At 48.4% G+C, this 26576-nt stretch overlaps 9 protein-coding genes and 1 non-coding gene across 10 annotated transcripts; 7 read left to right on the top strand and 3 right to left on the bottom strand.

Annotated features, from left to right (window-relative positions):
• The first annotated feature begins 796 nt into the window (after positions 1-796).
• On the top strand, positions 797-914 carry UREG_07959. The gene has a single exon. It is a non-coding gene; the product is annotated as a tRNA-Ile (tRNA).
• Positions 915-1570: 656 nt separating this feature from the next.
• On the bottom strand, positions 1571-2047 carry UREG_02586 (uncharacterized protein; the record flags this gene model as incomplete). The annotated part of the gene is made up of 2 exons (XM_002543024.1): positions 1571-1654; positions 1718-2047. 2 exons carry the CDS (start codon positions 2045-2047, stop codon positions 1571-1573), a joined length of 414 nt encoding a protein of 137 aa, XP_002543070.1.
• A 935-nt stretch (positions 2048-2982) lies between these two features.
• On the top strand, positions 2983-3851 carry UREG_02585 (uncharacterized protein; the record flags this gene model as incomplete). The annotated part of the gene is made up of 2 exons (XM_002543023.1): positions 2983-3669; positions 3723-3851. The coding sequence occupies 2 exons, from the start codon at positions 2983-2985 to the stop codon at positions 3849-3851; spliced, it is 816 nt and encodes a 271-aa protein (XP_002543069.1).
• A 528-nt stretch (positions 3852-4379) lies between these two features.
• On the top strand, positions 4380-5871 carry UREG_02584 (uncharacterized protein; the record flags this gene model as incomplete). The annotated part of the gene is made up of 3 exons (XM_002543022.1): positions 4380-4713; positions 4774-5486; positions 5545-5871. The coding sequence occupies 3 exons, from the start codon at positions 4380-4382 to the stop codon at positions 5869-5871; spliced, it is 1374 nt and encodes a 457-aa protein (XP_002543068.1).
• A 525-nt stretch (positions 5872-6396) lies between these two features.
• Positions 6397-8235, top strand: UREG_02583 (uncharacterized protein; the record flags this gene model as incomplete). The annotated part of the gene is made up of 1 exon (XM_002543021.1): positions 6397-8235. One exon carries the CDS (start codon positions 6397-6399, stop codon positions 8233-8235), a length of 1839 nt encoding a protein of 612 aa, XP_002543067.1.
• Positions 8236-8335: 100 nt separating this feature from the next.
• On the bottom strand, positions 8336-9755 carry UREG_02582 (uncharacterized protein; the record flags this gene model as incomplete). The annotated part of the gene is made up of 6 exons (XM_002543020.1): positions 8336-8505; positions 8567-8731; positions 8793-8975; positions 9032-9139; positions 9232-9374; positions 9583-9755. 6 exons carry the CDS (start codon positions 9753-9755, stop codon positions 8336-8338), a joined length of 942 nt encoding a protein of 313 aa, XP_002543066.1.
• An 848-nt stretch (positions 9756-10603) lies between these two features.
• On the top strand, positions 10604-12396 carry UREG_02581 (uncharacterized protein; the record flags this gene model as incomplete). Its single annotated transcript, XM_002543019.1, has 2 exons — positions 10604-11449; positions 11509-12396. 2 exons carry the CDS (start codon positions 10604-10606, stop codon positions 12394-12396), a joined length of 1734 nt encoding a protein of 577 aa, XP_002543065.1.
• Positions 12397-12941: 545 nt separating this feature from the next.
• On the bottom strand, positions 12942-13872 carry UREG_02580 (uncharacterized protein; the record flags this gene model as incomplete). The annotated part of the gene is made up of 4 exons (XM_002543018.1): positions 12942-12975; positions 13059-13462; positions 13539-13617; positions 13688-13872. The coding sequence occupies 4 exons, from the start codon at positions 13870-13872 to the stop codon at positions 12942-12944; spliced, it is 702 nt and encodes a 233-aa protein (XP_002543064.1).
• Positions 13873-14197: 325 nt separating this feature from the next.
• Positions 14198-15027, top strand: UREG_02579 (uncharacterized protein; the record flags this gene model as incomplete). Its single annotated transcript, XM_002543017.1, has 5 exons — positions 14198-14257; positions 14347-14387; positions 14412-14617; positions 14685-14887; positions 14947-15027. 5 exons carry the CDS (start codon positions 14198-14200, stop codon positions 15025-15027), a joined length of 591 nt encoding a protein of 196 aa, XP_002543063.1.
• Positions 15028-16372: 1345 nt separating this feature from the next.
• UREG_02578 (uncharacterized protein) lies at positions 16373-25046 on the top strand (the record flags this gene model as incomplete). Its single annotated transcript, XM_002543016.1, has 26 exons — positions 16373-16976; positions 17161-17564; positions 17744-18027; positions 18080-18475; positions 18529-18681; positions 18734-18830; positions 18864-18944; positions 18973-19350; positions 19401-19649; positions 19882-20949; positions 21002-21509; positions 21568-22039; positions 22095-22395; positions 22447-22544; positions 22599-22691; positions 22741-22902; positions 22952-23048; positions 23100-23294; positions 23345-23633; positions 23691-24013; positions 24071-24150; positions 24207-24329; positions 24384-24471; positions 24530-24614; positions 24677-24795; positions 24855-25046. 26 exons carry the CDS (start codon positions 16373-16375, stop codon positions 25044-25046), a joined length of 6939 nt encoding a protein of 2312 aa, XP_002543062.1.
• Positions 25047-26576: the final 1530 nt, after the last annotated feature.

Here is a 26576-nt window from a genome sequence, read left to right as displayed (position 1 = left end):
CAAAACCATGTGTCGCAAAGTGAACTGTAACAGCTTCCTACTTTATCAAATAGGACCAGTTAGTAGGGTAACTGTTCACAACATGTAATCCAAACATTAATGATGAGCATGGCTCAAGCAGAGTCAAGCCTGGTTGACAGCGTTGGAACTTCAACTTCTCAGGATTCTTGGTCAGATATCTCTTGTTGTGCTGTTCCGAGCCTGCCTTCCTGTCCAGCACTCATCCTTTTGTTTGTGTTCTGCAGAGCACTTGGAATCTTGGAAAACGCCCGGAGTAAATGGCAAGGTTGCTGATAACGGCTTTTTGGAGCCTGATTGACGTCCCCAACTCGAGGTTGATAATGAATACCAGGTTTCATCAGCTTAGGATGAAGCCATACTCTCTCCATGGGCCGACTTGAGGGATTACAAGAAAAAGCACCATACGTCCCCCCAAAGAAAATGAAATGAAAAAGAGGAATTAGCAATATGATTTTCCTGTTTTGAGGGTCAAAATCCTGAGGAAGACTGTAGGCGCGAGAAAACCCTTTGATACTGCAGCAAGTCCATCCCAGCGGTGACATGGTTGACTCTTCGAGCGTGTGCACTTGATAGTCCGCCAACTCATAGGAAAATGTGGAGTAATCGAAGAACAACCCATAAAAAATTTTGCATGATCGACAGGCTGCATGTTCGGGCAGATGGATGTTGGGATGGACAGCGGCCTTCGATGGTTGAAAAGGAAGAAAATAGAACCGAGCCGGAAATTTGCTTGTTTCATTCATGAAGCAAAAGAGGTGCAATTTTGGACAATCTTAGACCAGTGGCGCAGTGGTTAGCGTTGTCCACTTATGTGTCTCCTGCCGTAAGTTCACTTTTCGTGGCACGATACTCATGCCATGGACGGGTCCCGGGTTCGAATCCCGGTTGGTCTACTGGTTTTCTTTTTTGTTTCGCTTCGACCTTTCTATCCCCTCCCCGTTCGAAGATTAAGAATCAAATCGTTTATTTATTAGCTCTCTGGAAATACCAGACTATTTATATTCTTGCCCCCAGTCCCTTGGCATGGGCATGGACCGGGGGTGGGAAATCATCTTCACCTTCTACCGACAATGTCCGAACGGACCAAACTTCTCAAACCTCCATCGAAAGCATAACGAATTGAATAACTTAGAAACCCAACCAACGAAAAGCTGTGGGTTATCTTGTCGGTTAAAACTCAGTTGTTAAGCGGGTTGAAGAGCCATCTCATCGACTTTGCTTTCACACACAAACCAACCTATATCCGGCACGGTATAGTCGGCTATTTCCAATTTAATGGAACTTAACTTCACGTACGGAGTAGGGCTTGCTCAAACATAAGAACCTAACCGATTTGATTGGAGGGGACGATTTTGTGTTTGTATAATACCGCGAGTAGCGCCATGAATGGTAGACATGAATCTCGGCAATGGTAGGTAAATTATCCGAATGGCTGCCGCTTTGAGTGCGAGACAATCTTGTACTCGCAAGGCGCCCGCTACACATCATATAAACAGAAGCGTCCGGAGTAGCGGGTAGCAAGCAACAAGATCTGAAGCAGAGCCCCAGATCAACTGAGCCTGCCATCGGGCTCTCCCTTCCATCGTTGCACTCGCTTTTGTTCCCAATTATCGAGGTCTTTGGCCATTAATCTCTGCAAGAGAATTGAACATTAGCATTTCATCTTGTGCTCAATAGCCTTGCATGCGTGACATACGTAATACTCCTCTTTTTCATTACCCAAAACTCTTCTCCGAGGATTCATTTTGATCTGATTTTCCGAATCACCATCTGGACCCTTGATTCCGAGGGACATTGCTTCTTGTTCGCCAACTTGTTGGACTTTTCGGTCATGCCTTTCGTACCGTAAAGCAGTCGCGGGAGTTAAAACAAATGAGGCGGCAACCATGACACTCATGAAGGGGAGGCCGAAGAGCAGAAATGGGTGTTTTGACAAACGTGCCCGATACATCTGGCCGATGCACTCGCCGAGACTTGAGGCCGCGGATCCCGACGGCCTGAAGCGTTTTGCCTGAAAAACAGTCATGATTTCGTATTATCCCAAGCGAATTGGATCTAAAGTCGTACTTCGGTAGGAAATGGTGATATAGATGCAATGCATGTGGTGGTTAATGGTGCGCCGGAAAGCAATTTGCAGGGCTAGTTACGGAGAAGGTCCACAGGTAGGCAGCTATTCGGCGAAAGGTTATTCCGTCACAGCATAGAGTTACCTAAACCTTCGTCCAGTAAACATTCGAAATGTTCAACCAAGCTGTCTTTGACACATTGGATGCGAAAGAAAACGACTGCTGGCTCACTCGACATTCCTGGACAGTACTTTCTTTTGATTTAGTCCAAAGGGTCTTTCTAAACTACTGGATACAGTCATTGATTCGATTAGCGGCCACCATGTTTGGCCAATCCCCTCTAGCCGGCTCCCTTTTCTCAAGCACGACGAACACTCAAGCTGGGAGACGACCGCTATTCGAAAGTCCAAACGCACCGCAACCAAGCCGACCGTCACCATTTGCGACTGCAAATACTGATTCTGGGCTTGGAGCCAGTATTACAGCGCAACCCACCGCCAGTGCCAGCATTTATTCCGCTACGAACTCAACTGCCACAGGAACCAATGTTCCAGCTACTCAACCCTCTTTTGGCTTAACAGCCCCCGGACAATCGCTTTTTGCACAAGGAACTCAGCCTCAGCCAGGTCAGCAAGCACCATTCACTGCTGCCAGCCAGTCTGTTTTGTCCACCCAGCCCACGAAGCCCGCCTACTTTAGCAGCTTGTTGGAGCGGGGGAAAAAGCGGCCTCACCCATCGAGCCTTAAGACCACTACTCAAGTAGAGCTTCCAAATTTACAATTGGGCCTGGATGATATTCGAAGAACTGCCCGTGGCTTGGGGGGTAGAGAAACTGCCGCGCATGGAGCTGAGGCCAAACCGTGAGTTAACCACTGCGTGAACGCCTAGATAAATATGGCTACTAACCTACTTGCCCACTGTGCTTATAGACACTACTCCCTCACGGCGTCAGGGATTTCCCCTGGGCAGGTTTTACACGATCTAAGGGAGTTTGACACGCATGGCCCAGCACCTACTACAACGAAAGACGACGAACCATTTGACCCTGATAATCAAAAATTCTTACGTCGGATACAACAACGTGGTCGGGAGGCGATGATCGCCGATAGTTTTGCTCGAGTCCGGCGAGATTTCGACGCGTTTTTGGAGGAAAAAGTCAACTTAAACTGGGATGAACAACGACAGAAGATTTATGAGCATTTCGGCTTAGCTCCTAGAGGTGACACGGGAGGCGATGATTTAGGAGCCACTAGGCGCGAGAGCGGGGCCTTCGGGACAACCAAGGGCGTTAGGTTTGGAGGGGATCTAGGACAGCGACCCACGGCCAGCACGAGAAGGAGCGTATTTGGACGTTCGGCGCTTTCAAAGTCAGTCATTGGGTCTACTACCGGTAGCGGCAATGCTATGCAGATTTTCTCGCCTGGAGCATCAAGTGCACACGCCGCAGATACACGTTTCTTGCGAGAGAAAATGGGTCATTTTGCGACAAAGGTCCAACGTTTGAATGAAACAAGGCAACAGGAGAAAGCATTCCCAATTCTTCATGAGTTTGCTGAGACTGAAAAGCTTTCCGCATCAGACGTGAGTTCATTCCAACAGTGTCCCATTTTTAACGGTTTTAACATATTATTTAGGTTCCTCGCCAGCTTTTCGAAGCTTATCAAACGTTGATAAGCATTACGAATGAAGATCCAAACATAGTCTATTTTGCAGAGCCAGGCGCAATCCAGGAGCGCCAATTTTGCACAAGACTATTTGAATGAGAACTCTAATTCCAATGAATCGATCCCGTATGAGGAAGAGAATTGTTGAGGGGCTCTAGGAAATATCTAGAGAACGCATTTTATAAAGAGGTAGAGAACGCTGTTGCGAAAAATCCAAGAGAAGCTCAATTGGGCGGGGTCCCATCCATAACCAACAAAATTCGGGCCTACATTCGCCTAAAGGCCGCGAGAAAGGACCTTGCCCCTGACGGAATAGAATTGCAAATGGTGGACCAGGATTATTGCTGGGTGCTTATATTCTATCTTCTCCGCTGTGGCTTTATTCCAGAAGCCGCTGAATACGTCAGCAAGGACCCGGGGTTCCGATCTTTGGACTACAAATTCGTTACTTATATGACGACTTATGCCCAACAGCGACGGCTTCCCAGAGATTTACAGCAAAAGATTAATGGAGAGTATCAACAGCGTCTTCGAAATGCCCCCCGAAAAATACCGTTGACCCGTATCGGGATGGCATGTTATAAGATAATTGGCCGATGCGACCTTACTCAAAGGCGACTTGAAGGAATGAGCCAAGGAGTGGAGGATTGGATGTGGCTACAGTTTACATTAGCCCGAGAAAGTAGCCGTGCTGAGGAGGTAGCAGGTGATGTCTTTGGCTTGCAAGAAATCCAGAACGATATCTCAGAAATCGGACAGAGGATATTCGTCAAAGGCCAAGAGGCGGCTGCTGGCGGCTATGGAACTTTCTTCTTGCTGCAAATTTTGGGCGGCATGTTTGAACATGCGGTCTCTTATCTTGGAAACTATGCACCCATTAATGCGGTCCATTTCGGAATCGCCTTGGATTATTATGGTCTACTTCGCGTGTCAGATTTTTACACCTCTGGTGAAGAGCTATGTAAGTTTTCGGTTACTTTTCTTCCGAAATTGGCTGCCGGTTTGCCTAACGCCTTTGTAGTGTCTTTTACCACCAAACAGCTTCCTCAGATCAACTTTGCATTCCTCATCACTCAATATACCCGAGAGTTCCGGGCAGGAAATGTTGAAGCTGCTGTTGACTATTTCACTTTGATCTGCCTCAATGCGGATCTTCCAGGCGAGCTTGGGAAATCGCAAGCGTCCGTGTGCCACGAAGCATTGCGAGAGTTTATTTTGGAAACTCGGGACTTTGCCAAATTGCTTGGAGACGTCAAATCAGATGGCACGAGGATCAAAGGCGCAATTGAACAGCGCCTGAAATTGATCAAACTCGATAACCAGGAAGAGTTTCTCAAAACCATCACGACCCAAGCTGCCGCAGTCGCCGATGATAAAGGCCTTACTGCTGATGCCGTACTCTTGTATCACTTGGCTGAAGATTATGATAATGTTATCGTGATCCTCAACAGGGCCCTTTCAGATGCGGTAGCTGTGAATCTGGGAAGCCTAGTTCACCAAGCAAAACCTAGTGCAGGACAACAAAGTGACACCACTGACGCCGGTAGCAGCTTCAGCCTCACTTCCGTGGAAGACCCTGTGGTCCTTGCACGGAATATGATTGGACTCTACAATACGAATGCAATGTACTATCAACAGATTCATCCTACTAACCGCGAAGCATGCGGGATATTGCTTCGCATGATGGATGCGAAGAGAAAAGTGGAAGCGGGAAAATGGGCTCAAGCGCTCGATGTGAGTCTTTGCACATTCTAAGAAAAGTTCTCGACAACGATACTAATTCACTTTGCAGGAGCTCAATGATCTGCAGATATTACCTCTAAACGCGCGGGGATCGCTCCCGTACATTCGAAGCGCAACCCAGTCATTCTCCGCGCTACCGCCGGTTATCGCACGGAACGGTGGCCATCTCATCATGTGGAGTATCACATGTATCAGTCGGGAGCGCGAAAGACTACAACACGGAGTGTACGAGAATGATATGCGACAAGGTCTGGCGGACCAGCTTCTGGGGATGGCCAAAGACTTGATGGTGTTTGCCGGTATGATTAGGTTAAAATTGCTGCCTGGGGTGTATGAAGCATTGGCAAAAGCTGCAGGAGATATGTCGGTCTTGTAGTGCCTGGCGCTTGTTTAATTTCCACTCGGCTTGATTTGAATAATACCAGCTCGCTTAGAACACAACAGATATTACATACATGCTACAAAATAGGTAATCCGGAGGGTAATCATTTAGACCATTTTTCATCAAGATTAAGAAGAAACAATAACATTTTCTGCTCTAAAGCAGGTCGACCACAATCTCTACATCGTCTAAGTATAGGCAAGTTGCGATATCAAAGGGTTCGCCGGCGGTCTAAAAGCCGATTTGCCCAGGGCGGCTTACTCAGCAGAGATCGTGGTCGCAGTGTATTAATAAGCAGTTTAGGCCGTGCTAGGGCTGCCCACAGTAACGAGGCCTTGCTATCTCGCATCCATCAAGTCGCTGAGCTCAATGCTGATGGTAAATTCAGGCTTACTTTATATACATTCCTCGGATAAGCTAATATCTAGAGTCTTCACTGCTTCATACACTACCACCATACTTCTCGTATGCGCCTCGTCGGAGAATTTAGACCCTCAGTCCCGACTTTGAGCGCTAGAGATGGAAGCAGTCGTCAGCACAGAACAGGACTTGAAAACAGACTTACCCACGACCGATGGCGACGTGGAAATGGAGAATAACTCCCCAGTCGATGGAGATACCCCCGGCGACGAAGACTCCCGGCTACAGAATGATATACAAGCTCAGCTCTCCGCGGAAGTTCAAGACGGGACCGCCGGCCAACAAACCGCAAACTCGACGCCCGAAGAAGCTGCGCAAACAGGTTTAGTGGTTCGCGAAGCGACAGATGCAGATAGCGCGAGACCATACCAAGCTCCCCCGAACATTGCGCGGATAAGAGACGAGATGTTTGAATTGCGACAGCCCATCGAGCTGAGCCTGGAGGAGTATAGCCTCTATTGGCCGTTCATTGATAACGTCTGGGTGAAGCAGCGAACGAGCACCACGCGGGATAAGTCCGCGACCTCAGATTACTACTCTTGTAGACAACGCAAGCAGCCCGGGAGGCGCAATGAAGACAAGGCTCAAAGCCAGCCGTACCCAGAGGGGAAAAAGCGGCATCGAGCATCCCGGGAGGGGCCGACGTGTTCATTTCAGATCAAGGTCGTCAGGACAGAGGGCGCATTTGCGTCTGTTACAATCTCCCGTCAGACCAATTGCGCTCCGAAACATTCACATGATTTGGATCATATGGACAAAGTCAAACGAAATTCCGGTCTATTGTCATTTGTGAAGCAGGAAGCGGAGAAAGCATACATTCCCGCCTCTATACTGGCGAAGTTCCGTGAAGATCCGGACGTCTTAGCTGCGATCGGCGGAAAGTTCCTGTCCGGAGTCGATGTGCGCAATATATGCGCGAAATGGCGCTCTGCAAACCCTAACGCGGAAATGAAAACACATCAAGGCTACCTGTTCCAAAACGGCATCGGAGTCTATAAGATTGGCTCTCGCCCATCACGCCAGGGCATTCCACAAATCACGTCACAACCTAAACTAACATTGACATCCCACGCGCCGGACGCCCTCCCATTTCCACAGTTTCCCTTGGATTTTCTAGAACCTTACCTCCCTAACCGGGGGGAGAATCGCAAGTTCCCCCACGTTACACTTACCTATGCCCAATCCATGGACGGCAAGATATCCTTAGCGCCGGGTGTGCAGACAGCACTATCGGGGCCTGAATCCAAACTGATGACCCATTATCTTCGGTCGCGCCACGATGCAATACTAGTTGGAGTCGGAACCGCCCTTGCAGACAATCCTGGGCTGAACTGCCGCTTGGAAGGCGCTGGGGGTTATGGAGGCTTAGGGAAGATGTGGCAACCACGGCCAGTTATAGTAGACCCGACGGGACGCTGGACTTTTAATCCGGAATGTCGGATGCTGCAATCTGCGTTAGCTGGAAAAGGAAAAGGCCCGTGGATTGTGGTATCACCGGGTGCCAATATCCCAGCTGACCGAATTTTACTTCTCAAGAAGCATGGAGGAGACTTTTTGCGGATTGCGGAGTTCAATCCCGCATGGCGGTTACGATGGTCTACAATATTTGGCGCTTTGGCTGCTGAAGGCATCAGCAGCGTTATGGTTGAGGGTGGTGGAGTAGTGCTCAGTGAATTGCTCAATCCAGAATATGAGGATTTCATTGACTCGGTTATTGTAACCGTGGCACCGACCTACTTGGGCCGCGGAGGCGTTGCTGTTGCTCCGGATTCAAAAAGAGATGATTACGGTAAGCCGAAAATAGCACTCAAACCGAAAGAAGTGAAATGGCACCCCCTGGGGCAAGACATGATTATGTGCAGCAAAGTGCGGACCCCTCCGCCGACTCCAATCCTTCCGGGTATCGAAGATGCTGCCCTAGGGCTCACAGGGGAATAAAGGGGATCCAACGTGCTGGTTCGCCTAGAATATCGCCAGGATATTAGGCGGACTGGTTTTACGTCAGCGAAATACACGCAAAATTCAGATATAATTTAACTCACCTTGCAACACCTCCAGGGACATTGCACACCTCGCTTGTAACGAAGAACGACCACCGCTTTTGCTTTTCGCATTCTTCTGCCAGTTTCTCCAAGTCGAAGAGTTCACCGATGGGGCAACCCCACCCGGCCAGCAGAACTTCGTGCAATTTCAAATGCTCAGGAGGTGCTGATGGGAGGTCAGCATGGAGTTTTGGCCGAAAGCAACATTCAAGGGTGGAAGATCATACGGTAAGCTTCAAAGGCTGGATGGTCCCCAGCAACCGCTGAGAAGTTCTCCCAGATCCATTCCAGCATATCCTCTGTTTGCTCGACGCCGATGAGTTGGGGGCTTGTTTGTTTTGCAAGTTCAGTTAACTGCGCCATGGAAAGCTTGTTAAATTCAACCATATACCCTATTTTATTGTCAACCGGGCGTATTTTGTGATGGCCATGCATCTGGTATAAACAACATACCAACGCGAATGAATAGAATATCTCCGAACTTTATTTCAGTTCCCTGCGATTCTGCTACCGCCTTAAGATGCTTGAGTGGGATGGGGCTGTACTTGAAGACGTCGATGGGGATATTGTTCTCTACACGCCACTTATGGTAGTCCAGGAGGACGCCACGGCCGACGATGCCCTTTTCCGCCCAAGCTGAACGGCGTTAGCTGACAAGGTCTTTGGGAGCAGTCGAGGCATCATGAACAAACCTTGCACCCCATTGGCATTGTTCTTGTTGGGTCCGACGATATCCTCCTGGGTGACTCCGTTATAGAATTTTTTCTCTTTTTGATACGCGACATGACGCAGGCCATCCCCTTGAAGGTGCGGAACTCGTCAGATAACCGGATTTACAAAAGGGCACACCACCGGGTAAACGTCAGTGTCAACGCTTAAAAACACGGCTTACATTGGCTGCTACTCTGAGTGTTGAACGTCCACACATCATCATACACGATGCGTGGGGCCCTTTGGACGATCTTTTTCTCAAAGATCTGTCGCCCAAAGAAGGGGAGGTCGCTTTGGGCATCCAGGGGCCAATTCATAGAGACCCTGCACTAGATTAGCCATGCTCATGCAAGAGAGCCTAGTACGAACACGATATATCCAGAAGAGCATGAGGAAAAAAACCAATAGAATATCTAGAGCAGTTTATATAATTATCCAGACAGCCAAACTTTTATGAAAAAGAGGAGGTAGAATGAAATATCATTGCAATGTTCGTGCAACCGTAAGGACCAGATATTGTGTCCTGACATACCTAACTCCGGTTTGAATCTCACCCGCCGCCTCTTTGACAACCTCATTTGTCTGCCTGTTTAGAAACCCCAGCTGGTCATCTTTGCCGTAGAGACCCCATGCTGAGTGTGGCGGGTCATCCTTATTCAGGGGGAGGTCGGAAAACTTGGGGAGATCTGCTGGGCGACCGGTCATAATGTGCAGGGTTAGAAAACGACATCCAATGCTTCTTGAAGATTACAAATGAGATCAGTGGGTGGTGGTTCGTCTCCGAATTTATACGGTACGAGCTTCGGCACCGGTATAACGATGCGGGGAAGATCCATACCGAGGCGTGGAGGAGGAAAAATGGGTTCCCGGGAGAAGATGATATGGAGTTTTGATTCAGCAATGCCAGTGATTTGGATTGAAAATTGCAGGCGATGGTTTATCAAAGTCTTAACAGCGGGTGGATGGAGTTGGTGTTGCTAAAGTGGCTCTGATGGTTCTGATGGCAAGGGGGAGTTATCCGAAGGACAATACATATTCTCCTGCCTGTATCTTGCCAGATCAATTTCTCTATAATGTTCAAATGATGATTGAAGCTGCCATCATCGGCTCTTCTTCCATGCGCTGGCCCAATATCCGTTCTGATGTGGCTGACATGCGGACTGCTGTTGAGCCAAATGTCCAACACCGGCAGGGCATATATTGTGTCAGTTGCATTTACAGGACCGAATTGACTGAGAATAGGATATTCATCCAACAATCTAACAACACCTGCCATTCATCTCATTGTTGTGTCAATAATGGCTGGTGGTGCTCAATGCCGGTTGTGTGATGAGCTAAGCGTGTGCTTTCAACTTTCTCAAAATAAAAAAAAAACAAAAAGCCCAACAAGCAGACACAAAAGTCCTCTCTTCCTGTCCATCCAAACATTATCATCTTCACCTCGCTCACTGCTTGCTTGTGAAGCTGTGGTTATCAATTACTGGAATATTCTCATTTTTTACTTTATTCTTGCGACTACTCGACCGGCGCCTCGCTCGCAGCCTTTGTTTACAATGGCTCCTCGGAAAGCCGCAGCAGCAACTTCGACGCGAAGCAGAGCTGCTACAACGACCACCGCATCAAAGTCGGCTGGTGCTAAGAAAGCGATCGATACCGAAACCAAAAGCACCAGGGCCGCTACTACCACAGCCACCGCAGCTACGACTCGAACCAGGAGAACCACCACGGCCACTACGACCCAAAGCACCACGGTCAAAGCCACGCGCAAAACACAAGAAGCCCCCGTCTCCAAGAAGCGCAAAGCCGTCTCCGACGATGAAGAGGAGCCGAAGCCAAAAAAGACCTGCGTCACTAAAGAAAAACTTCCAGCACCGAAGAAGGCTCGCGTGGTAGCCTCGCCTGCTCCAAAAGCTCCCAAGCCAAAAGTGGTGATCAACAAGGCTCCTACCGACAGATTAAACGTGTATGTTTTTGGTGAAGGCAGCTCTGGCGAACTCGGACTCGGAGTCGCGAAGAATGCCGTCGATGTGAAAAGACCGCGACTCAACGCGCTTTTGGCTGCAGATACCGTTGGCGTGGTGCAGATTGCAACTGGAGGCATGCATTGTGTTGCGCTTACGCATGATAATAAAATTCTTACATGGGGTGTCAACGACCAAGGCGCTTTGGGGCGCGATACAACCTGGGAAGGCAAACTGAAGGATATTGATGCTGGAAGTGATGATGATGATTCGGATGCCGATAGTGATAGTGGCCTGAACCCCAAAGAATCCATACCCACTGAGATTCCGACAGACTCTTTCCCAGAAGGAACTGTTTTTGTGGAGGTTGCCGCCGGAGATAGCTCCTCTTTTGCTCTGACTGATGATGGTCGAGTGTATGGCTGGGGTACTTTCCGAGTAAGTTCCACTTCACAAGTGATATCATGGTGTTCCCTATTGATCATGATTTTATGTAGGGAAATGAGGGCATTCTTGGGTTTGACGCTACCAACCGTGTTCAAGCCACTCCAGCACTCATTCCTTCTCTCAAGAAAATTCAGCATATCGCCTGCGGCGACAACCATGCTCTTGCTCTTGATGTGAAAGGTGCAGTGTTTGCTTGGGGCTCCGGCCAACAAAATCAACTCGGTCGCCGTATTGTTGAGCGCACTAAGCTTAATGGTCTCCATCCCCGTGAATTCGGATTGCCAAAAAATATCACTCACATCGGCTGTGGGGCGTTCCACTCGTTTGCTATCCATCAGTCCGGCAAAGTTTACAGCTGGGGCCTCAATAGCTATGGCGAAACCGGTATTCCTCAAGGCGCAGGATCTGATGAAGCTGTTGTTCTACGTCCCGAGGTTGTCAAATCCCTAAGCGATAAAGACGTTATTCAGCTTTGCGGCGGATCTCACCACTCGCTTGCCGTCACTCGGGAGGGCGAATGCCTCGCTTGGGGCCGCGTTGACGGTTTCCAGACTGGATTGAATGTCGAAACCCTTCCAGAGGAGTCTGTCATCAAGGATGATAGAGGCCGTGCGCGTATTCTTTCCACTCCCACTGCTATCCCGGATATCAAAGCCAAATTTGTTGCTGCCGGTGCAGACCATTCCATTGCCATCGCCCAGGATGGACGTGCCTGGTCTTGGGGCTTTTCCGCAAACTACCAAACTGGCCAAGGCACCGATGATGACATCGAAGTTGCTACGGTGATTGATAATACGGCTGTGAGAGGAAAGACATTGAACTGGGCTGGTGCCGGTGGACAATATTCCATTATCACTGGGCTGCCGACGGCTGAGGTAAATGGTGTTGCCGTGAATGGTGATGCGGCTAACGGAGTGACTGCAAACGGGAGTGCTTGAGCGATGGATTAGATTTGTTATGTTCGACTCTGAAGACTTGATTAATTGTTGTGCTTGTGTTTCGGCTGATCTATCTGGGTTGATCTCATTTGAGTATCTGTGTTTCTAAACATGTTTTTTTTCGCGACCTGTTCAATTCTCGTCCTAAACATTGCGCTATCATCGAATCCCCATGCTTGCCTTAACCTATTATTTTCCTCTTCAACCATTCGGGGTGACTTTACTATTTTTGTGTTTCAGAAGTTGGTTTTGATTTAGGCATGGTCTCGTTCGCATTTGATCATTTAAGACGGTATCGTGAGTTTGTTTAGTTTATTATTTTCCCCAATTCATATCTCATTGAGAAGCGACCTTGGTTGAATAAGAGCATCATGGTTCTCTACATTCCAAATTCATTCAAAACCTGAAGTTCAGCCTCGAAATCGTCGATATTCTCGTGAGGATCTACCGAACGCACAGCCCTCGGTTTGCTTGCTAGCAAATCCTGCTCAGCAAGGAGGGCATCTAAATCATCCTCATCCTCTGGCGCTACTCGCGGACTCTGTTCATGTCTTGCCGTTTGCAGAGCCGTGCCTTGCACTGTGCTTGGTTGCTCCGCGATTAACGTGTCTGATCCCTCTGATGCAGGATCGTCAACGTCCATTCTATCATCCGCAACGAACAACGCATTGTCATCGCTATTGTGGATACTGTTGGAGATTCTGCGACTGCCAAAAATCGACGAAGCCTCTGGGCCGCGAGAAGCCCCGTCGTCTCCCACACCGTTCTCCGCTTCCGGGGATTTTTGTGTCAATACGGCCTCATGCACAGCGGATGATACTGATGGGTCTAGTGCCGCGTCATTCTTCTTGGTACCATTGACTTGGTTGTTGGAAGTTCTGGCGGCATTGTGTGAACGGGCTCTGCGAGGTTTGCCTTCATCGATCCATTCCTTTCGCATCACCTGCAGGCGTTTCGAGTGGCCAAGCTTTTCGATTATCGCGAGTCCGTCTGCAAACTTTGCGCGAGGGTAAAGGTCGTCAAGCCAAAATTGGTAGAAGTTAAGCAGGCGAGCCACGTCAGAGAACTATATCAATAAAGACGCGGTCAAAAAACATGAGTTTTCTCCCGCTAGAGTCTGACTAGGCAAATCAAGCAGATACCTCATGATGTTTCCCCTTCAATCTTAACTTTGTATCTGCGGATTTCCGGAGCTTCGGGATACCAGCTTGGGAAAGTAATCTACACGTACATCGCGTTAGCAGCCCAATTCAACGGAAGCAAGGGTCGATAGGACAGATAAGCTACAGACCGGTTTTCATCAAGCTTTACAGCTGGCGCTCGTTTCTTTGTAATCTTGATCTCTTCGTCAATTCCAAGATCATCAGCTTTCCCTCCTGGGGGTGCAGCTGAATTGGTCTCATCGTCGGGCCCCCCCAGGAGCTCTTCGATTCCAGGATCATAGTTGAAGAGATCATCAAAAGTATCGTCGGCCATTTTGGATGATGTAAAGTCCCGGAAGCGCCAAAGTGATATAACTCCGTGCTCTGTTCTTCGTACTCTGTCCCGAGTCAAACGCTGGACGACGCGGCGCGTTCACCAAGCTCGCGCCTAAACTCAATTAAGCGCGAAGTGCACTAGAGGCTTGGCCTTCTTGGCAGATAATATTGGTTACATAAGCTAATGCATCACGTGACGGGCTATTCCAATTGGTCGTCGAATCGCTGAGGAACATCCGATTAACTGGAAACGACAGCTGCTTGACTGCGGGCCATTTGCGACGGTCTATCAACGCATTGTGCACACCAATTCGACCATTACAATGGCCGCGGACCATGGCAGGCCACTTGTGCCGCCTAAGCAGCTGAGAACCGACTATCCGGTACGCATTGAAGGCCTCTTTCCCCTCAAATTATTACTCGTATCCATCTGGCATCTGGTGCGCTGACATGCTTGTGTTACAGCTTATAGATTCTGATCCGTCCGTTCTCCCCCAGCCGCCCTAATGGATAGTACCTGACTCTTGTAATCTGCAGCCATATAAAACGAGTGTTCGGATATGCTAGAACTTCGGATTGGGTGCTGGGCGGTGCAGCCGCCGCCGTCGGCCCGCTAACATTCGCTGTCATGGAGAGAGTACAACCGGCATATGCGGGTAAAGCCAACTTTGCCAGGTGCATGCGACTGGCTGGTGGAATAGGCTTGGTGGCGGGTGCTATTACAATCTTCCAGAGATCTTGCAGTGAGTCTCCTCACGAGCCTCGCCATGGAAATTTCGATATCAGAGCTGACCAGGACGTTCTTGTTAGATCGATTTTACGGACTGACGGAGAATCAACGAGAGGAAGAAATGGATATGAGAGAAATGGTTGATAAAGTGAAAAAGGGGGAGCCTCTTTATGGAGAGTCCACCTTGTCTCCTTACATGCAGGGTGTTGCTGCTAGAAATTCGCGTTACTCGAGTCTCTTCATCCACGTCATTCCTTGGTTCAATGTTGTGAACCATAACCAGGTACATCCCTATTCTATGTCATTGCCAGCCATGGCATTTACTAATCATCAATTGAACAGCATGGTGTCGACACCGCGAAATATTACCGCCAAGCGGAGCGAGAACTTGAAGCCGAGCGCTTACAGAAGGAAAGCCTTTAGGTTGATTAGCCAAAAACAAAAACATGTTACACCTATTTCACATCTGAAATCTTACGTTCTGTACTTGTACATACATACCTTCACCGCAAACTCGAAATGCTCGTTTTCCTTGAGGCTAGATCAGATAACGTACGGTAGTCTTGAAGTTGTTCCACACGCGGATTCATGGTTCCTGAAGTGATGATGTAGTCGGCATTGGCTCATCGTTGTCATCTAATTTCCTTTTCAATTCGCGGTTCGCTTTCGGTCTTGGATTAGGCGCTATCCAAATCTAAATCAGCCCACACGCAGCCCATAGTAAGGGGGACAGAATTGTGGCACCTTTTTCATTCTCCTGAATATAAAATCGTCGCAAAAGCATGATCGCTTCGTTGCGGAATATGCCTCCATGCACTGGATATGGCGGATCAAACCCAGGACTTCCAGAGGTTTGTATCATCAGCAGTAGGATGGAGGGCACGTAGGCGGAGCACGTACTCTGAATGCAAATTTAACACTCCTCCAGTGCCCCCAAAGCGATCATTGACGCAGCCAAAGAAAACTGAGCGGATATAATTCTGCCTCAACAACGATGCGCACATGATACAGGGTTCAACCGTCACATAGAGATCGGTCTCACGGAAAACCGACCGCGGATAGGACCTTAATGCCTCTTCGATAGCCAGGAATTCGGCATGCCTTGTTCCCTTCTTACGATTAATATAGAATCTCAAGAGTGCCTCGCACGCAGGACAAGACCAACATTCAATGATCTATTGGTGTCGTTCATTCCACTGCCGATAACTTTACCCTTGTATACAAGAACGCAGCCAACCGGGGTTTCGCCTATTGAAAGGGCTTTTTCACCCTTGGTGCTCATATCAGTTCATGCTCTGCGCCTCAGGGCTTTCTTAAGCAAGAAGAGGCAATATGTACCATGTCGAGCGCTAGTTTCATGAAGCGTTCATGGTCCTGGCGGTTAATGTCGATGTCCGCCGTCATCACGGCATCGGTTGTATGACAAACAAGGATCCAGTCGGTTTGCCTGTCAAGTAGTTACCTGTCAAAGATAAACCACAAACTTTTATCAACAGAGAAAAGTGAACCTGGTCTTATTTTGCTTGTCTTGCGCTTTTTCACTGGAGAATGCGAGGGCGGAAACCCAGCTTAGTCATATTGTGCGGCTCTGGTCGCGCTTCAACCGCGCCCCAAGTCGCCAATTTTAGAAACATCGAGCCTGCTCCAACTCTTCAAGACTCGCCGTGCGTTTTCCTCGTTCTTATATGCCAGGTATTGCCTTTCTTCGTTCGCTTGTTGCTTTTCTCGAGGCCTTGCGCCCCTCGACATGAGATGAGATGGAATCCACATGGCGGCGCATAATGGAACAAAACCGTCCCGCGTTGGACAGCCGTCTCTGAACCGAAGCGGGGAGCCTGCTTCTTCACTTATTGCGGTGCATTTGGCACCTCATCTGGCATCCGGAGGCAATGGTGGTCATACCATTGAGCGTGAGACATTTTCCCAATTGCGCCGGGAAATCCTGGGCCAGGACGAAAACGGCCATGTCAACCTTGATGACAGCCTCAGTGATATCCACACGCTCATCTGCGTGGTTATTAGAGCCGGCCTGGAACCATTGCTCAAACGCCGGAAATCAACTTTGCCTGAGGATGACATCCTTGGGCAGATGCTGGATTGTCTCGATATTGTGCAACTCGCCATACAAAGGGCGCCGCAGGTCCTGCAGGAACCCTGTGACCCGGGCGTTTTAGGCGAGGATACGGTACCGGCGCCCCTATTTGCTTGGATCATTCCGCTTCATATATCTCTACTCTGTGCATGGGATGAAAAAGCTGTTCGAGACAAGATTTGCCGCGTGTTGTCAACCATATACATGTCGCAATTCAGGTCCGATAGATCATGGCACTCATCTCGCTCCATCGTTTGGTTCCTTCGTGCGAGTGTGATAGGTTAGTATCTATGGTTGCATCTAGCTCTGGTATAAAAGGCTGACGCGGCTAGATTTAATTGTTTCCATCGAATCTGCCGACATTTCTAGTTATCGTGATGTTATCGCGCCATCCATATACTTTCCGCGATGGCCCCCAGTACTTGTGAAATGCCTTGATAAACTGAATATTCCCCGATCTGCAGTTTCCAAGCGCTTACTCGGCAGCCCTTTGGTGGTGGTAAAAGCATGTCTTCAAATCTTAGAAGTATTTAGCCACCCCTTGCCCTTACCAGCTTTTCAGTCACGCGCATCATTTATTCGAGAGTGTCTCCTCTGGGATCTGCAATGCTACCAGAGGCTATGGAAATTGGAGTTTAGGTGGTTTGAACAGACAGGGACCCCGCAAGAAGAAGAGAGCATCGTAACTCTTCTCACGAATTTAATCTTGCTGTCGAAAAAGTGCTTTTCGTGTTCGCAGCGGTTGAGTTTAGGTTTAAACCAGAGAATGATATATGCATTGATACAAAGCGGCGTTGACATGTTATCATCACCTAAATTACAACGCAGCCCTGACTTGCAGCATGCTCTAAGCCAGCTTCTTAGCGAGGTGATGCGAGCTTCTCACGACTGCCCCGGGGTTGATCAACTTATTACAGAGAACTTTCATCCAAGCTTGAAGCACCTCAAGCATGACGCAAATACTTTTGCAAATCTGCACCAGTCTTTCCAGGTTACGTTATAAGGCCCGGTACTCACGCTCGGAAAATTTACTAACTTTCTCAACAGCATATCATAATTACAATGCTGGAAGGCAATTATTATGCTCCGCTGCCGCATCGGCGTACTTCCTCTCAGGCGCTCCTCCGGACGATCAAAGAACTGTCCCAGCCTGAAAACCGAACCGGCACTGGCACCCCCGACTCAGAAAGAGCCCGCAAACGGCTTCGCCTTTCGGAGATGGAAGGAAGTAATAGTATCCCAAACACATCACAGATGGTTTTAAACACTATATGCAACGTTATTGGGTCAGTTCCAGCCAGCGAACTTGAACTTATGGATCCTTCTATAACGTAAGTACGTGACTGCTGTACTCATAGGGCCTAATTCCACTAACCCTTGCAGGGATGCTTTCCCCGAGCTTTCAACTGCTGAAAAAGGCAATACCTTGCTCCTCCTCGGCCGCCTTGCTTGTTCCTGGTCTGGCGGCCTAATATTGGAGGAGCGTACAGCGATATCTGACACCGTATATGGGTGCAGGGTTTGCGACACCGACGAATGGAAAACCAAGGACACCTTTTGCGAACAATCAAAGTTCGATAGATTGCGCGCAATGGTAGTTAGCTTAATTCCGGCACTCCATGGTTCAGCGGAATGCCGTATAGCAGGAATGCTGGCCTTGCGAAGACTATTGATCCATGACCCCAAAAGCGAGGATGTGCAACTCGGAACCGGGCCCTATGGAGAATTTTGTTTACAGTCTCTTCGTAGCTCGATACGGGAACTTCGGATAGCCGCAGGGTATGAACCACCATTCTAAACATTAGTATTGATGCATTCTAATTTCAAATTAGGCAAACTCTGCCAGTGTTTCTACGAGGACCACTTGAGACAGACGCACGCCGAAATAATTTCGTCATAGCATTAGAATATTTACAACGACTTCACGAGAAAAACGAGTTGTCCGTACAGGAAACATGTATTATGGTTCTAGGACGCATTGCGGAGTAAGTTGTTATAGCCGACTTTGAAATCAGGAAGCACGGCTGATCTCCCTAGGATGTCTGGTGACGAAGAGATGAATATTGTTCTTCTCCGCCTCTTGGAGTATTTGGGCCATACAAACCCGTTCATTAGTGGAGTGGCATACTCTGAAGTGAGTTGAGTCACTCTTTCTCGAAGACGATAGCTAATGATCGAAGTTGTCAAAATTGGCCCAACGTCTCGGATTGACGCCTGCTGCTCTTTTCCGGCCATTTTGGAGAACGTTGTCAGTGCTGCTTGTTAAAAACCTACAGGCCCGGCCCCATATGGTAGATCTCTTATGCGACTTGATTGGAATGAAAGTCGATAGTTTTCTACGCTTGACAGAAGTACACGTTTTGCCGTATCTTGTCCTGATGCGCAAAAAGGATATTATAGCTAGGATTGTGCGAACATACGATGATAAAAGTGTCTTTAGTCTTTGCACCACCAGAGCCAACATCGCATCCATTCTCTCTCTTCTACTAACTCAGCAGTCAACTGATTTGGAAACAACAATACCTACCATTCTCAGTGAAATATCCCCGGATTTCAAAGATTTGCGCGTCGCGGATTTAATCAGAATGGAGCCGATCCTGATCGCTTGTGAGCTTTTGAAAGGAATTGGTGACTCGGGAGGCAAAGAATCTCAGGTATGGAGGAGTATCAACTTGCTGAGCTTCGCTAACAGCTTTTTTCGCAGCATCACCGGGCACTGGAACTCGTAGCGTCCGTAACACCTCGGCAGACGAGACACGGGAATTCGTTCAAGTCAGATAGCCCGCTGGTTGCCTTTATTAAAGAGCATGTCCTTGGAATCATCACTGAATTCGCAAATGTGATAAACGATTTTCAAATACGGCAATCAGTAGTTGAGAAGAAACGAAATATCATTGCGATTGGCCAAATGATAACCCTAGCTGGAGGTAAAATAGCGATAGCTTTACCACAAGTGAGTCGCACCACGCAATATGCGCTTCCTCCAGAATTGCTTGTGTTGACCAAATTACCATCTAGATCTGTGCGTGCCTTCGATCAGCCCTTGATATGGATGACCTGCGGGACCATGCATTTGCGTCCTAGTATACCATGATCACCTCACTAGACGAAATAGACATCGAGTCCCCTAGTTGATCAAAGTTTTGCTATTATCGTAAAGAATTGGGCCAAATTCCAAGCCCCAGACTCGCGAAAGAGCAGTGCAGCTGGTTGAACATATATTAACAAAATACGAAAACCTTGTCGCCGATACCTTTTCAACCATGCCGTCTCTAACATCGATCCCAGAAATGGACGGATTTTCCAAAAAGATCTTAGAGTTGAAGAGCGGAATGGATGTTCGCAGCCAATTCGAAACATTTTGTCTCCGATGCCAGAGCGAGAACCAGGTCGTCGTTGAGCAGGCCCTCCAAGAGCTAGTCCCACACCTCCAAAAGCATCAAGAATTTGTCCATCGCGCAGCCATCAATGAGCAACCGAATCAGAATATTGCCGGCCAGCTGACGCGGGCATTGCTCGATTGTTGTGCAAAATTCAACCCGGCTTCGCAGTCGATCATGTCACTTGCGGCCGAAGGCCTCGGAATCATAGGATGCCTAGATCCAAGCCGGATTGATTTGGTTAAAGAGAAGAAAGACATCTTGGTCTTATCGAATTTTGAAAGAATGGATGAGACCACAGACTTCGTTTTGTTTTTCCTACAGCATATCTTGGTCGAAGCGTTTCTTTCTGCTTCTAACACGAGATCACAGGGCTTCCTTGCCTATGCCATGCAAGCTCTCCTAGATTGTTGCAACATGGATTCGGTCGTACCACCGCGTACTCAAGATCTTGAATCAGGCGATGCATATCGTCGTTGGCTGTCGCTTCCGGAATCTGCACGGAATACTTTAACCCCTTTTCTCAGCTCCAAGTATACGGTCACGATAGGAGCTATTAGCACGTCCTGCACTTACCCCCTATTTTCTCCGGACATGAGCTACCCAGAATGGCTCCGCACAATTGTGTTAGATTTATTGCAGAAAGGCAATGACACAAACGCTAAAATGATTTTCACCATCAGTAGTCGGGTTATCCGAAGCCAGGATATTTCTATCGCATCATTCCTTCTCCCGTTTGCTGCTCTCAATGCCGCCATTAGCGATGAAGACAATGTCCGCTCGGAGATCCGAGGGGAACTTTCCAATATTTTGGAATACCCTCTGCCAGAAGATAACCACCATGCCCAAGAGAACATACTCATGTGTAGCGAGGTTTGTTCTGATCGATCTTTTGTCAATGAAGATTACTAACTATGCATTGTAGAGTGTGTTCAAGGTATTGGACTATTTATCTCGTTGGTTACAAGGAAGAAAAAGGGAGCTCACAAGCTTCTCTTCCAGCCGTGGCCGCAGAGAATCGTTGAATCGATGGAGCACAGAAGTCAAGCGAGTGGAGGCACTACTGTCTTCAATCCCAGCCGAAGTTATCTCTCGACGTGCCGTCGAATGTAAATCCTACGCTCGCGCGCTCTTTCATTGGGAACAATACATAAGACAGCAGAAATCTAAAGCAGACATGGACGCTTCACAGCTCGAATCACTCTATCAAAAATTGCAAGATATCTACACGCAAATCGATGAGCCAGATGGCATTGAAGGTATCTCCTCTCATCTACATGTTCTCGATATTGACCAGCAGATCCTTGAACACCGCAAAGCTGGACGTTGGGTTGCCGCTCAAAGTTGGTATGAGCTTCAATTGAATAAAACACCCGACGACACTGAAGTTCAGCTTAATCTGTTGACTTGTCTGAAAGAGTCAGGACAGCATGGTAAGCTCGTCTTTAGCGCTTCTAATAATCTGTACTGTACATACTGATCAATTCTTAGATGTCCTGCTCAATCAATTTGGTGCTCTAAAAATCACCGAAGCCACACTACCACGGATGCTACCATTTGCCGTCGAAGCATCGTGGGTAACCAGTAAATGGGATCGGCTGGCACAGTACATCCCAGACCGCTCTAAAACCGGGGCTATGGATTTTAATATCGGTGTTGGGTCCGCGTTGATTGCAATCCGCAATAACGATGAACAACTGAAAAATAAAATAAAAGAGTTGCGGCTCACTGTTGCGAAAGGGTTAACCTCAAATTCGGTCTCTTCATTCCAGTCGTGTCACGATAGTATCGCCAAACTCCATGTCCTTGCAGAGATCGATATCCTAAGCAGCATCAAAACTGAAACCTCCCGTGCCCACGAGACATTGTATGACACTCTAGATCGCAGGCTAGCGATTCTTGGGGGCTGCATTTCGGATAAGCAATATACTCTTGGGGTCAGACGAGCGATCATGGAGTTATCGTGCGTTTCTTTGAATCCTAAACCTACAACTCCGGAGCTGACTTTTACTGCCTAGGCCGTCATTTAATGAGCTGGACGTTGCTTCAGTATGGCTGGTCGTTTCCAGGCTCGCACGAAAGGCAAATTTTACGGAACAGGCATTCAATGCCGTTCTCCACGCGGCACAGCTAAATGACAAATCTGCGACAATCGAACATGCAAGGCTGTTGTGGAAAGAGGGTCACCACAGGAAAGCGATCAGGACTCTTGAAAGTGCGATTGCGGCGAACACGTTTGTATCGTTCGATAAAAATCCCGGAGAATCCGAAACTGCTAGCACCGATAACCAGCACAAACAGAATATGCTAACCGCGCGGGTAAGTATAAACCGTATATTGGCCTAATCTATTATCACTAATTACTTTTAGGCACATCTTCTTCTTGCTAGATGGATGGATAGTGCTGGCCAAACTCAGTCAGATGTCATAATTCAAAAGTATCGACAGGCTATCAAGTTTCACACACGGTGGGTACAGTCCTCGTCAAATTGAATGTATTCTAGCTGACAACGTCTTTGTAGATGGGAAAAGGCGCATTACTACCTAGGCAAGCATTACGCGAAGATATTGGATTCCGAGAAAGCCAAACCTATTGGGAAAGAAGCCCAAATCTAGTTCGTAGAGCTCCATTCTACTTATATTTCCTAGCTAACATCATATTAGTCTAAGCGGCGAAGCATCGAAACTCGTGATTGATAATTACTTGCGCTCGCTTGCGCACGGGAACAAATACGTATTTCAAACTCTTCCCAAGGCTTTGACGCTCTGGCTCGAGCATGCAGCCGTGGTGGATCAGCCCTTTGATCCGAAACGAGGAGACAACCAGTAAGTACATATTGTACTAATGTTGCGGAGATACTAATTGTCATCCAAGGGAGTTCCAGAAACACAATAAAGCCCAGCGGAAAAAAAGTCTTGATGATATGAATGCCCAGTTTCGCAAATATATCAACCGAATTCCGGCTGCCCTGGTAAGACCTCCGTATTCCAATTAGGCGATAATTAAGTACTAATGATATAAGTTGTTTACCATTCTGCCACAAGTCGTTGCACGTATATGCCATGCGAACAATGCAGTGTATAACCTCCTAGCGCAGATTGTGGTGAAAACGATCCATGCCTTTCCCCAACAGGGATTGTGGACACTTTTGGCTGTTCTGAAATCTTCGACGAAAGATCGCGCATCGCGCGGCTTAACTTGCCTTCAAAAGATAACGGTTAGTCACGTCTTCGACATTCCAATGTTTATGGTTCTAATTGATTGCAGGAGGTTTCAAAAAAACAAAAGTCCGATATGTCAGCTGCAGACATTCGGGCAATCATGAATCAGGGACAAAAGTTTTCTGATGAGCTTTTAAAACTATGCAGCGCACCGGTCGAAGATAGGGTAGTGAAAGTCAGTCTCGTTCGTGACTTGGGTTTCAATCACCGAGTAGCGCCTTGCCGACTCGTTATCCCGCTTGAATCAACTTTGACCCCTATTCTACCCGCAAATCATGAGACAAGTTTTCTAAAAACATTCCGGGCATTTCCAAATGACCCGATAACAATAGAGAGTACGTAATACCAGGGCTTCTTTTGTTAAACTATTGGATACTGACTAGAGTTTCCAGCGGTGCTCGACGAAGGACTTGTTCTTCTCTCAGCCCAAAGACCGCGAAAAATTAGCATTCGAGGCTCTGATGGGAAGGTCTACGGTCTCCTCTGTAAACCAAAGGATGACCTTCGCAAGGACCAACGTTTAATGGAGTATAATAGTATGATCAACCGATTTTTGAAAAGAGATTTAGAGTCGAATAAACGGCGTTTATACATCAAAACCTACGCTGTGACGCCCTTGAATGAGCAATGCGGTCTCATCGAATGGGTCGACGGTTTGCGGCCGTTGAGAGAGATTGTTACCAAGCTATTAAAGGCGCGAGGCATCCTTGTCAACGTGAGTCTTCCGGAGCCATGAAATACTTTTAGTATCAGCTGGCTAACTAAGATCTAGTACAACGAAATCAGGCATTACCTTGCAGAATTGAATTCTAGCGACTCGAAGCTCTCGCTCTTTTCAAAACTTCTGAGAAGGTATATAATCACGTTTGTCTGTAAGGTGAAGGTGCATACTGATATAAATTGACTAGGTATCCCCCAGTTTTGCACGAATGGTTTGTGGAGATGTTCCCTGAACCGTCAGCATGGTTTGCTGCTCGGCTGGGATATACTAGGTCCTGCGCTGTTATGTCAATGGTGGGCGCCTCATTGGGGTGAGTATTCGGGACGGTAGCTAAAGCGAACACCCTACTCACGGACATTTCTAGGCTTGGGGACAGACACGGAGAGAATATTCTATTCGAAGAAAGCACCGGCGGCATACTCCATGTCGACTTCAACTGTCTTTTCGACAAGGTAGGTGACTGTTGTGTTTCGTCTTGAGAAGACGTGTCTAACCGCCATTAAAAACCAGGGCTCGACTCTCGAAATACCTGAGCTAGTTCCATTCAGACTCACCCATAACATGATCGAGGCATTTGGAGCATATGGGTATAACGGTTCGTATTCTCCTATCACCCCCTATCTGGCGAACTTGACTAACGTATTACCTACCGCTCAGGGCCTTTCCGAAAGACCTGCGAACTCACCCAAGGGCTACTCCGTCAAAATGAAGACTCCCTCATGACCATTCTTGAAACCTTTCTCCACGACCCAACAACGGACTTTATCGATAAAAAGGTACACTACTCTCCGCTTACATCCGCTACATGAGAGCGACAAGACTAATCGGCGAGTAGAAACGAACCAACCCCCGTGTTCCTGACACCCCAGAGGCTGTTCTTGAGTTTGTCAGAAACAGACTTCGCGGCCTACTACCGGGGGAATCCGTCCCGCTGTCCGTTGGAGGCCAGGTGGACGAATTGATTATCCAGGCGACGAGTTTAAAGAATCTAGCAGCGATGTACATTGGGTGGTGCGCCTATTTCTAGGCACAGTACATGATTTTTGTGGTATAAACCTTCTGATTGATTTGATTGAATGATGTTCGTGTACATGTGTAGATGCTCGATTAGATACCATACAAGTGCTACTTTAGTTCTCACGACTGTTTTGAATTGTGAGGGCTCTGGAATAGCCTAGATTTTTTGACGAAAGTACATGCAAGGCACGATGCCACCCAGTTGTTGTAAAAAAAGGGAAATAAAACCGATCAGGACATGGCTACGGGCCGCGAAATATTATAACAAGTGAACACATCTTTCCTCAATCATCTCCCGGCTGTATCTCGAGCGGCTCGGGCTTCTGCTCCTATCGCTATAGCTATCGTAGCTTGAACCTCGTCTTCTTCGTCTTGGCGAGCCATAGCTATCTCTTCTACCTCTTCTCCGCGGCGGGCTGGGCGAACGTGACGAGTACAACGGAGATCTAGCCGGTGGAGGAGACCTCGAGCGCGATCTGGATCTCGACACGGACCTTGGACGATATAGATCATGCCTATCCATGCCGCGCTGCGTTCGATATCGCCTGCGTGCTGCTGGAGGGGGTGATCGGTACCGCGAGGAAGGCGGGCGGACGCCGCTGGGCCCTGGGTAGATGGGCCGTCGATCCGGGCGTGACGGTCCGCGTCCTGGTGGCGGAGAGCGCGAGAAAGTACGTCGGGGGAGCACGATGGAAACGCTAAGGGTTGCGCCATCTAGTTGGCCTTCGTGCATGTGAGCAATGGCGGCTTCGGCGTCGGCAGCATTGTAGTAGCATATGTACGCTGTGCCGCGGTTGGTCATAACTGGAAAGCAGCTTTTAGTATTGATAGCACAGGGCGTGGAAAGGTGGGAAGAATCAGCATACATTGTCGGTTCATGGGTAATTCAAGGCTCTGTATGTCTCCATAGGTGCCAAATATCTCCCGAAGGTGATCTTCGTTCACATTCTTCGTCAATTTCTCAACGACGACCTGCACAAGATCGTTAGTTGGAACCGACCCAAGAGCTTTCGGCAAAGAAACATGCCTTTGTACTCCGCCTCGGCGGACTCGGGCTTCTAGTATAGCTCCTCTCGCGATATCGCCCTCCCTGCCTATCCCTACTGTGCTGTCTAGACGAATACGGACTCCTACTCTCTGACCGCGACCGAGACCTGCCTCTTCCGTGCCCATTGCGTCTCGGGCTGGGACTGCGCGAACGTGGCGTCAGGGATCTCACACGCGACGGCGGAGCTCTGGGTCGAGAGCGAGAGCGAGAGCGCGCGCGGGGACTTGGTGAGTGTCGTGGCGAGGCCGATCGCGAGCGGCGATGGGGATATGAAGCGGATCTGGAGCGGCCTCGGGGCGGAGGAGATGGGCTGCGAGAAGGAGAGATGGAACGAGAGGGGGAGCGGCGGGTCGGCATGGTGGGCCGAAAGAGACGGTCGAGGGATTGAGGGTGAATGCCAATGAAGCAGTGAGACAGAGAGAAACGGTGGTTGTGCTTTGTGGCCAGAGATACAGTGAGAGCGAGTTGATAAACAGCTGGATTGCTGAGAAG

Source organism: Uncinocarpus reesii, genomic scaffold, assembly GCF_000003515.1.
Source record: "Uncinocarpus reesii 1704 scaffold_1 genomic scaffold, whole genome shotgun sequence".
NCBI classification, from domain to species: Eukaryota; Fungi; Ascomycota; class Eurotiomycetes; order Onygenales; family Onygenaceae; genus Uncinocarpus; species Uncinocarpus reesii.
Note: the sequence above shows the minus strand (reverse complement) of the source record. Positions and strands in the feature narration are given on the sequence as shown.